Source organism: Apus apus, chromosome 8 (assembly GCF_020740795.1).
Source record: "Apus apus isolate bApuApu2 chromosome 8, bApuApu2.pri.cur, whole genome shotgun sequence".
Classification (NCBI taxonomy): Eukaryota; Metazoa; Chordata; class Aves; order Apodiformes; family Apodidae; genus Apus; species Apus apus.
In genome coordinates this window covers 24,369,742-24,381,229 of record NC_067289.1, presented here as the reverse complement: position 1 = coordinate 24,381,229, position 11,488 = coordinate 24,369,742, and the positions used below count along the sequence as shown (strand labels likewise).

At 45.4% G+C, this 11,488-nt stretch overlaps 1 protein-coding gene across 1 annotated transcript; it reads left to right on the top strand.

The window, feature by feature from the left end:
* Positions 1-5,845: 5,845 nt before the first annotated feature.
* On the top strand, positions 5,846-11,183 carry OTOL1 (otolin 1). The gene is made up of 5 exons (XM_051626279.1): positions 5,846-5,866; positions 7,073-7,414; positions 8,917-9,006; positions 9,975-10,046; positions 10,185-11,183. Exons 2-5 carry the CDS (start codon positions 7,081-7,083, stop codon positions 11,078-11,080), a joined length of 1,392 nt encoding a protein of 463 aa, XP_051482239.1. The 5' UTR covers positions 5,846-5,866; positions 7,073-7,080; the 3' UTR covers positions 11,081-11,183.
* Positions 11,184-11,488: the final 305 nt, after the last annotated feature.

Below are 11,488 nucleotides of genomic sequence, written 5' to 3'. Positions count from 1 at the left end.
CCCTGGGGGGCTCCCAGGCTGCTTTGACACCCTCAGCCACAGCAGAGGGGCTGGCAGCCCTCGCCCCAAAGGGACAAGCTGCTGTCACCAATCAGCCTGGCATTTCAGACCCCCTTTCCGCCAGCAAATATCATCTTCCCTGAAAGATGGTGCTGGAAACAAGGAGGGAAATAATCCCACCACTTGCTATTAGCAAAGACACAGCTGTTGAGGACTATTTTGTTTCTTAAGCACACTGAAGGAGAACAGCAGTGCAGCAGGGAGGCAGGGTTTCTGTGACACCCCCCAGCCCGCCACACAAAGGGAGAGCAGGGTGAAAGAGGGGAGCCAGGTAATTTTATCACTTTTTACCTTTGGCTGTCTAGACGTGCCAGAGGAGCACAATGGGGGTGTTTCTTAGGCAAGACCAGAGGCAGCTGTAGGTCCTGACAAAGGAGATCCATGCCTGGGAGCAGGGCTTGGAGCAGGGCTGCTCTGCTCCCCACTGCAGCAGGGCAGAGCCTTTGCGTGCAGGGCCTTTTGACACCCCTCAGAGGGCTTCAAAGGTGAGCACTGGTGTAGGAGCTGGGCACAACAAGCTACAGCAACTCCTGAGCTGTAATTCTGGTCTGTCACATAAATATCTTCATGTTACTGGTATTTTAAATATGCATTTAGGGACTCCTAGAGTGATTTGCTCTATAGAATGTAATAGGTATCATGAAGTTCTTACAGTTCTTAAATAACTCCCTAAATGCTTATTTATGTGAAATGGTAGCTTTTGAATCCTTCCAGCCATTATACTTTAAAGTGCAATAAATCTTGATTTAGGTGTAACTGAACTGCCATCCTGCAGACTTAGGAGATTTAAAACAACGTATGGCATAAGGTTGGTGGGATTTACTGCCATACACTAAAGCAGGGGTTTTCCTGGGTTTATTTTCCCCTTAATAACACTAATTGCAATTATCCTGATTTTACAGGGAGAAGATTTTATTCCTTTACATCCAGGGAAAATCCCTTTGGCAGTGGTGTTTTGATTATTTTTTTTTCTTTTAAGTCAAGCATTTTAAAATCCTACATGAGTAGTAGCTCCTTTTTCTACACAGATGACTTGTTTAGTATTTACAACACGTGGTATTTAAAGTTCTCATCATGAATGAAAACCCTCAAAAATTTTAACCTGGAAATAGAACAGCTGTAAAGACAAAAATATTTATTTTTTAAAAAAACATTTTTAGGTTTTATTTCTCTCACGCATTTAGTTTATTGTTCTTTTGCAAAAAACAACAACAACAAACCAAACCAAACAAGAAACTAGCATCCCAAGTGCTGCAAACATGGACACACCCCAACTGAATATCCAGCTTTCAGGGTGGCTGCAGAGTCCCCAGTGGGCTGTTCTCCATGGCTTCTGAAGAGGAGCATCCCCAGAGAGAAAAAGATGTTGATCTTTTAATATATTTCTTAATTTTCTTGTGTTTTTACACCACTTACAGTTATTTCTCAGTAGCCATAGGCTGCATAGAAGTAATAGACATTATTTAGGAGCAAATGTAATTTGCTGGCCAGTGAGGGCTCTTCTTCAGAGCTGTGCTCTGTCTGTTCTGACATGTTGCTCTTTATAAGGGGAATTTAACAATTTTTTCCCTTTTGTGGATAAACCAGGATACATTGGGAAGGGAGGAATACAAGGACCTGGGCAGTGAAGACCAAAAGAAGAAAAGAGTGATCAGGGGCTCAGTGGTGAATGAGACTTCCTTCTTGGAGGGGAAAACCTGGTTCTGGAAGACCTCCAGGAACTGCAGGCCAAGAGAAGACAACTGGCTCCAACAGGTGACACGGGACTGAGAGGTAACCAGGGAGAAAAGGGTGACAGAGGAGAAGAGGGTGGGAAGGGCTGGAAGGGACATACGAGGTGAGCTGGTGTCTGAGGGTTGTCAGAGCCCAGAGAAGACCCTGAAGTTCCTGGAAAAGGGATCAGCCTGAAAACATGGGCTGGCTGGATTTCCAGGTTGATAGAGAAAAAAACATGGAGGAAAATGGGGGAGAAACTGAATTTGTATTTTCTCCAGTGGGTCTGAAAAAGACCAGACCTCAACGGGCTTCTGCTTTTTTGTCACCCAGCAAGGGTGAATTCCTGCTGTCCATTTAGTGCTGCCTCTAGGTGACATTTAGGAGGCTACAGCCTGCTGAGAACATAAGAGAGGAGAAAGAAGTTGTATCTTGACTTGACTAATTTATCTATTGTAGTGTCTTATGTGGAAATATTCCCTCCCCTAATTAATAACATAGCATGAGAGTTTAATTTCAGTCTGCTTTCCCTTTAGCTCAATTGTTTTGTGACAATGAGTCAAGGAAACCAGAGCACATCTCAATTTTTCAGAAAACAAAATTACTGAGGGAAAGAGAGGAGGTCCCCTTTCCAGAAGGTTTGCTAAATTGTTGTGGGAAATCTTGTGAGAAGTGTTAATTGATTTTTCACACAGAAATGTTCATTCCCTTTTACCACTTTTTACCCAGCTTTAATGTAATTTAGTTCTATTTTTACCCACTCTGTGAATATTCCCTTTTCCAGTTTGCCTTCTTGATACTTTAGCATTAAGATTTTAAATTAGCTATTATTACAAACCTGGCTTACTTTCCATGTTGCTTTTCTCTTCACTGTTCCCTCCTTTGTTGTATTTCCAGACCAGAGTTTTTAGTCTACCTTGTTTCTGCAGGTCTAAATTTTCTATTTTCATTTGCAAACAGTCGGAAGTGGAATCCTCTGGGAGGTGCCTTTTGAATCTCCTTTAGGAAATACCCCATGGATTTAATATAAAACACATTTACACAGTTTGCTGCATCCCTGTGTTTCAGAACAGCAGCCAAGGAGAGGATCCTGCAAGCACAAGGTTGCTGTGGCCACATCCATGTTCACGACCCTGCTGTGTCCCAGGAGGAACATCAGGCTGCAGAGGAGGGGAGAGGTGAGGTGAAGCCCCAGGAGGGTCTTTTAGTGACACGAAAGTTATGAGGAGATCACCAGCCCATGGCTGGTGGATGTGCTGGTAGAAACCAGTAGCATGGACACAGCTTTGTTTGTATTTAACTTTGCAAAACCAGTTATCTTCAAATTCACAATATCAGTGAAACGGAGATCCAGATCCCCTGAGTAAACCGAGGGAATAATCTAGTGCTAAATCTTAATTTACATCCTCAACCCATGAGTTTTCCAAACTGTTTCAGTAATTCAATAAGCACTATGTAATTAAAAAAGCTGCAGTTGTCACATATTCTAATAATACCATTCCAGAGTGCTACTGTTGAAGCTATTCAGGAAAATACACTAACCTGGGATTAAAGTTGTGTTTCTTGTGCAGCAAATGTGGCATCAAAATGAAGTCTGTGAAAGAGTAGCCTTAGTAGGTATGGAGGGAGCACTGCAAAATGCAGCAATCTTGGTTAAAAATAGTTAATCTCCCGCTGTTGAATAAATTCCATTGCTGATGAAAAATCCTGAGTTAAGAGCAAAACATCATTTTATTATCATTGGTTTGATTGTCTTCAATTTATGTGTCTGTGGTCTCGTCAGTTCTGCTGAAGACACAAGTGTTTTAAATTTCAGTTTAAAACACTGAGTCCAATGACAGTATTGAAAAGGGTTGTTACTTTTTTAAAAAGAACTGTCTGAACTGAAGACCCAGCTCTGTTTCCAGCAAGAGCTGCAGGGAGTGCTGGTGCAGGTTCCATGCGACAAGCCCGTGTCCTACCCGGGCTCAGAGCATCTCACTGCAAAACTCTAATGGATTTCTTTGGAAAGAAAAGTTGGTGGATCAATCTAGCCTGGTATGCTTAGTAATAGACTTTCTTTAATCAACTTGTTGTTGCTGAAAGCTGTAAACTGTTGTGCAGGAAAAGGTGGTTGCAAATAAATCATGGAGGATTACAGTTCTCCCCACTTACTTTGAAGGAGAATTGATTGTTTTCTCCAGCCTGCCTGAAACAAGCAGCCTTTCTTGTCTGGCAGCTGAGCTTTGAGTGTGAGGGTATGTAGTAAAGTCAGCCTGATTGAATGAGGCTGTTTCCTTGCTCATATTTCACCAAGACAGGGCAATGAAAGGCAGCCTCACATTCCTGGTTTCTTACTGCCCTCTGAACCGGGTTGGGAATCTAAGAATAAACACTGGCCCATTTTAAGGTCCCTGGGGAAGGAAACGAGTGCTGTGATTGCTGGGAAAGAGGGAAGGAAATCAATTAGCCTATGGAATCCAGAGGGGTTATCTGTTCCAATATAGACATCATTGTAGCAATCCTCCTGGGGTGGGCTTGTCCCTTTTCCCAGCAGGATTTTGTTCTGCCACCCCTCCGGGCAGCACAGCCACCCTCCCCTGCTGCATTTCCATGCAGCCACGTGCACTCATCATCCCAGAGAACTGTTGCTGGAATTTCTCTTCCACTCCTTTTCAACTCCCACCTCAAGAAGGGGAGCGTGATGTCAAACTCTCTGCACCAAATGCTGAGAGAGAAACCTGGACCTGGCTGCAGCCTGTGGACAAATTCCTGCTGAGTCTGATAGTACCAAACCATGACGCTGGGATTTGAAAGAGGAGTGTCCCTAAAGCCCCAAAAACTGGCACGGGGGCAAGAGCCAACAAAGTCCCATGTGAAGAGCAGTGCCCTGGTCAGGGAAAGCGTTTGAATTTCCTCAGGTTTCAATGTCACCTTGCTCCTTTCAGGGGACTTCGCCAATCCCCCCTTCTCCCTGCACCATGCAGGCTCTCATTGGCCATGGGAGAAGCTGTTACAAGAATAAAACTGATTCTCTTAGAAAATAAGGTTGTCTTTTTCAAAGTGCCACTGATGTGGGGGGTCATCCTGGGAGCAGGACGGTTTGGAAGGTAGGAGATAACACTCACTAGTTCGTTAGTCTTTGGGCAGGACATTTGCAATGATGTTGTAGAATTTGGAGGCATAGTAGCAACAGAATTTCTCTCAAGAAATGCTACTGTCTGTTCCTCCTCTGTGGAAGAACTTGATATAATTAAATGTAACACAAAGTGCAATCATCTCCCTGATATTTAAAGCTGGGAGATTGAGGTTAAATACCTTGTGAACTGGAATATTGTAATTTTAGGGACCAAGCCAATGAACAACTGTATTATTACAATGTTATTATGGGAAACAAGGAGTAGATATTTAGAAACAATTAAATATAGGATGTACTGAATGAGGTGTCACTGCAGCAAAATGTAATTATTTGCATTTTGTGTCCACTACTAATCATAATCTTTCCTAGTGGAGTGAAGGAATGATTTTAGAATTAGTGGTGGTAAGGTCATGTAATGGGAAACTCCCCAAACTCAGTTTTATTAAAATGCATATTTAGCGATAATTTAATGAGGAATTCTTATTTTTATTATTAGAATTATTATTATTATTTTATTTTTGTTTAATTATGAATATGTATTTTAGGAACAGTATTGCCCATGATAATGAAAATCTGTTTAATGACTCCTTGCTCTGGCAATTTATTTTCTACAGAGACTAGGAAGGTGTAATTTTTCAATTAACTATGTTTTTCCAGGATTTGATGGCAATCCATCAATCTGGCTGTGCAACTGGAGAGTGTCTGGTTTTAGAGCTTGTTGGTTTGTGACAGTAAAATATATAAAAGGGAAGTTCTAGGTTTATTTATTGTCTGCCAACAGTGGCAAAACACTCCCTCATGATGATATTCTTCAAAAGGGGAATTTGGTGCTTTTTTTCCCTTTTCCTTGCAGGCAGATGACTTCCCTTCCCTGTGGCTGCTCCCCTGCTGCTGGCTGGAAGGTCTGGCTCCTCTCTGCCTGCCGGCGCTGAGCGCTGCCCCCCACACCAGCTGCCCCCAGGGAAGCTCTTCATGGTGAGCTTGGCAGGGGCTGCTGGGGACCCCATCCAGACCTGTGGCAAAAAGCAGTGCCCAGTATCCCATCCTAATGCGGCACGTGCCTGGAGAAGGGAGAATTTATCCCTCACTGGAGCTGATGGGGTGGAGAAGGGGCTCAGCGGCAGCTGGGGGCAACAGTGATCACCGGGGATTTTGTGGGGATAATCAGTTTTGCATTAAAAGATTTGGTTTTGTGTGAAAGCATAAAAAAAAATCATGACCCTTTCCTCTAAAATGGAATTCTAAAATAGGGAAAGATTATAATCCAGCCCTCAAATGCCTGGCTTTGGGATAGACCTCTTTGTGCCCTTGGGATGGCAAGTATACTCAGCATTTCTCCCGGGGACTTTTTCATGTAATGAAGTACCCGAGCTGCTAAGGAGGGTTAGATTACAGGTTCAGCAAGAAAGAGAGTCTGTCCCTTTTGTATCTACAGGTCAGCACACTGGTTTAAAAAAGAAACAAAGATTCTTTATATACCAAGACATCTGAGAGGCATCATCTGTTCTATAGGAAAAAAATGTGTGTTTCTTACTTTGTTCTCTCTTCCTGGTTCAGCTAAATCAACACTTTGAAAATAAAAACAGACCTGAAAGTTAACACTAAAAAAAATTTACAAGATCAGAAAATCAGTTAGTAACAAAAAAACCCACCAAAACCTGAGTTAATTTTTTTTTAATGCTTGGTGTTTCATTTTGTTTCCGTTTCTTCCTTTAGAGCAAACCTTTTTTCTAATGTGTATTTGTGTTGCACCCTGAAGTGTTAATTGAATTATTCCTAATCATACACTTGGAAGAGAGACACGTTGTCCCAGTGATTCAGTCAGTCCCTTGCCCTTCCATTGATGCCCAAAGAAGCACTTCCAACCACAGCAAACAGGAGCAGCCAGATGCCACGTGCTCTGTAGGGTGATGATGGTCAATAGGGGTGAGCAAGCAGGAGGTTTTGCTGATTATACTTCACTTTCCCCTAAAAAGTGAGGCTCTGTAACATAGTCCTCCAGGCAGGTGCCCATGGGTGCCTGAAACTTCTCCTGCAGGTCAGGCTTTGTGGGAAACCTGTGAAAGCAAAGGGTGTTGTGCAGGGGTTTGTGTGTTGTGCAGGGGTTTGTGTGTTGTGCAGGGATGGATTTGTGGGTTGTGTTGTGCAGGGATTTGTGACTGGGTTCATCTTGTCCTGCAGCTGCCAACATGTGGAGCTCCCCGGGGCCCCTCTGGGCGGTTGTGATGCTGGTTGTGACCGCTGTGCACGCGGGGGTGAAGGTGACCCCAGATGTGAAGTACACCAAGACAAAGCCCTCACAGCTGGTGGGCCACGACCCCTCTCACACCACCCTGGGACCCCTCACGGCAGCACCAGGCAGAGCCAAGTTACCCACCCTGAGCCCTGCAGCCCCAGGGTCCACCACGCTCTTCCCCTTTGAGAACTACACACTGGACACAGCTGATTTCTTCTTCAACTGCTGCGACTGCTGCCCAGCTGCTGTGGGGCCCCAGGGACTGCCAGGGGAGCCAGGACCCCCAGGTACACTGATGCCTCTCTTGCTGCCCTTGGCTGAAGCACATAAACCCTACTGAGGAGCCTCCTGCTTTTCCTTCACAGAATGAGTAGGCAGGACTTGTGCAGCGAAGTTCGAATGCGATTGTGCACACCAGCCACATCCCAAACCACCAGTATGAGTGGGAAAGCCCCAAAAAGGAGCTTGGTCCCCATGGCACTCACTCTGAGGACCACAGTGGGATGGGAGCTCATGCAGAGCTGGCCCCATATCATGGCGCAGCTGGCAGGTGCCCCACATCCCTGTGCTCTTCAATTCCTTGTCCCTGTGTCTGATCCCCTGGGATTCACAGATTTACTTTCCCATTCACTTCAACCACGGTTTTATGACCCTCAGAACTTCCTGCCAGCAGCTTTATGTCTTTGCTGGAAGGCTTATGGTAAAAGCCTTAAATTTTTATTTTTTTTTTATTATGATTTTCCCTCCTTGGAATAGAAGGAGTTAAATACAAAAATAATTTTGTGTTCAAATTGTAAAGTCATTATTTGCTTTCACAAGAAGAAGATCTGCTTAGAGCACCTAAATATTTCATGACACCTTTTGTCTCTATTTTTTTCTGCTGCTAAAATATGTATCTACAGAGCACCTAATCCTGATACCACTATAATGAATAGAGCATTAGTCTGCAAATGTTCACTTTAATAGCAGTAATACTGGAGATAGAAGCTATTCTTCTGAGAAAAGGTGGTAAAATAATGAAATATTTTTCTTTTAATACAATGTACTCAAGGGATTTTCACTTCCCACAGCTCAGGAGGGATTTGCTAATGGAAATTAAAGTGGTTGCAGAGGGAGTTTGCACTCATGACTCACTTGGGTGTTGATGGAAAAGTCCTTCTGTTAAATGGGTTGTGTTGTGATGACTGAAGCTGCCATAGTCTGCTTCCAGACATGCACTGGGGGTCTCCAGATTCCCAAGGGGATGAAAAAAATGGAAAAAAAAAAGAGATGGAAGCCAGCTTGCATGCCTTTCAACCTGTCCCTTCTGCAGCTTGGAGCTGCCTGCCAGGTTCCACTTTTGTATTTGCAGACTTAATTCTTTTTAAGGAGAGGGGCAATTACGAAGTGATGGGAGCTCCTTAGATGCACTCAAATATTTAAGGCAGATTACTGCTGATGTTTTATGAATGTCTGAGCTCCTGTGGATCAAGGGCAGCTGAAAGTTGGCTTTAAAAAATCTTTAACTACAGCCAGGAATGAAATGCAGAACTGTAAGATTTGGGGAATGCAGCAGCTGAAAGACAAAGGCTGGGGAGCTGTGTGCCTGACCAGGGGACCTGTGAGCATCCATCCCACCAACTTCTGCTGCCCCCACCACTCCTGGCCAGCTCTTCCCAGGGTGATGGAAACAGAGTTTGCCTTATGTGCATCCCTGGATGCTATGTTGCCATCTGTACCTGTGAATTGTCTTTATAAACTGAAACCTTTGAGTTACTAAGAATATTTGCTGGATGTGATTACGTTACAGGTCCCAAGGGTGAGAAAGGAGATGTTGGTCTGCAAGGTCTGCCAGGAACTCCAGGTCCTCAGGGTCCAAAAGGTTCTAAAGGAGAAAGAGGTAAAAAAGACTAACTGCTCATTTCAAAACCAGATGCTGTTGTCCTCATCAAATGCCACAAAATTAGAGGAAAAAGTATTTTTCAAGGGAAACAGTATGCTGATAGGGATTGACACCCTGGGAGATTTAGCTGGCACTACTGCAGGGACACTCAGACGTGCAGGCAGGATAGGAAGAGCTGCTCATAAAGATTTCACTCAGAACTCCTTGTTGGGGTGTTGGACTAAATGATCTTTCTAGGTCCCTTCCAACCCTCAAGATTCTGTAAGATTCCATGTTCTGAATGAGAGTTTAAAAACTGAGTTCAATTTCCTTTGGATTAGGAGCATAAATAGGAAAAAACTACCACGGAAGCTACATGCAGGTGTAGCATTTCACATCAAGTACCTCAGGCAAAATAATTTCAGCTAAGGTGGAAAGCAACAATTATCCATCAGTAGCCACCAAGAGGAAAACCTGCCCTTCATTTCCTGCTTGGAGCAGCTCTGTCCTGCTGCCACACACCACTGGTAGGACCTGTGGCTGTGTGGGGTCATGGAGAGACACACAGCCAAGGTGACAGTGGGGGCACCAGCAGCAGCGTTCACTCAGGGAAGTCTCTTAGGCTTTGATTCTCTTCTTGAACAAGACTTCTGGCAATCCTGGAGTGAGAGATGCAGAGCTGCCATCTGCTCCATCTCGCCATTTAACAGCACCAACCACCTCCCAGTGAGGTGCTGGTTAGAGGCAGAAATCCAGCACTGGGGTGAGATGCAGTTGACTGCGTGGAGGTGCTTGGTGCTCTGAGAGTCAGCAGAGGTTTCTGAGGGCAATTCTTGAAGACGCACGTTGCTCGTGTCTGTTTTATTCATGAGAGGAGGGGCACATGCAGAATAGTACCAGTCACCTTCTGTGCAATGCTTGCTGTGCTGCAGACAGCATCACTAATGTCTGTACTGATAAAGCATATTCATGGTGAAATGTCCTAGGAGGCAAAGGGGAGCAAGGGGAGCGAGGATTAAGCGGAAGCCCCGGTTATCCAGGCAAACCTGGGCTGCAAGGTATGTAATGTTGGCTGGGAAAGCCAGGAATATTGCCCTGACCTTTCCCCTCACTGTTGATGATGCCTCTCAATCTCCAAAGCAATCCATCATTAATGTTTTTAATCTTCTTTTGCCTGCACTTTGCCCTTTTCCTAGGTGAAGCTGGAGCAAAAGGCAGTAAGGGCAGCTACGGCTTCCCCGGACTGAAGGGACAAAAGGGGTCCAAAGGGGACACTTGTGAGAATGGGACCAAAGGAGACAAGGGAGACAGGGGGGATGCTGGAGACCCAGGAGTGGATGGAGAACAGGGTGACAAAGGGGAGAAGGGAGACACAGGGGAGAAGGGGTACTGTGGGGAGCCAGGGGGGAGAGGTGCAAAGGGGGAGAGAGGGGAAGGGGGGATGAAGGGAGAGAAAGGCAGCAAAGGGGAGATGGGAGCTGAGGGTGCTCAGGGGCTGGATGGAAAACAAGGAGAAAAAGGAGAGAGAGGAAGTAAGGGTGAAAAAGGGGACCTGGGACCTGCTGGCATGATGGGACCTTCTGGACCTAAGGGGGTTGCTGGCAGCAAGGGGGTTCGAGGGGCCCCGGGAAAGAAAGGCTCCCGCGGGCTGAAGGGCGCCCGAGGGGACACGGCCAAGGTTCTGCGGTCGGCGTTCAGCGCCGGCTTGTCCAAGCCCTTCCCTCCTCCCAACGTCCCCATCAGATTTGACAAGATCTTGTACAACGACCAAGAAGATTACAACCCTTCCACGGGGAAATTCAACTGCAGTGTGCCCGGAGCCTACGTCTTCTCCTACCACCTGACGGTCCGGGGGCGTCCGGCCCGTGTCAGCCTCGTCGCCCGCAGCAGGAAGGTGGCCAGAGCCCGGGAGACACTCTACGGCCAGGAGATTGACCAGGCATCCTTCCTGACTGTTCTGAAGCTGAGTGCAGGTGACCAGGTGTGGCTGGAGGTGGCACGAGACTGGAACGGGGTCTACGTCAGCGCGGAGGATGACAGCGTCTTTACGGGGTTTCTTCTGTATCCAGATGTTTTTGAGATCCTGCTGTAGATTTAAAGGGCAAAGGTGGTGCTGAGAAACTTGCCTTTCCCTCTGCCTGTGAGAGGAGAAACCAGCATCAGTTTAGCATATCGATTTAGTTGTTAGTTTTTTTAATCTTTTAACAAAAAAATATTTATATTTCCGATACATGGGTTAGTTTTAACTGGCAGCCCCGAGAAGTGACATGTGGTCACTGAGAGAAACCATTGTCCAGACACCAGCCTGAGGCAGGGATTTCCCATCACAGACTTTGGGTTTATAATCAGCCTATTCAAATTCTGTACTGAAACTCAGTGTCTGACTGCAGTTTTAATCAGGCCAACTCTCTCCATCCTTGCATGGTCAAAACTCCTCTGGAAATCAGTACTGAATAACCATTGGTTTTGGTAAAGATTGCAGAGTTTGATTTGTAGAGCT

Bases quoted from the DNA above. Each gene is read 5' to 3' on its own strand.
- OTOL1 (XM_051626279.1), top strand. From the start codon at position 7,081: ATGTGGAGCTCCCCGGGGCCCCTCTGGGCGGTTGTGATGCTGGTTGTG. The intron at 9,007-9,974 runs GTAAAAAAGACT...GAAATGTCCTAG, and splicing joins AGGTTCTAAAGGAGAAAGAG to GAGGCAAAGGGGAGCAAGGG. The intron at 10,047-10,184 runs GTATGTAATGTT...CCCTTTTCCTAG, and splicing joins AGGCAAACCTGGGCTGCAAG to GTGAAGCTGGAGCAAAAGGC.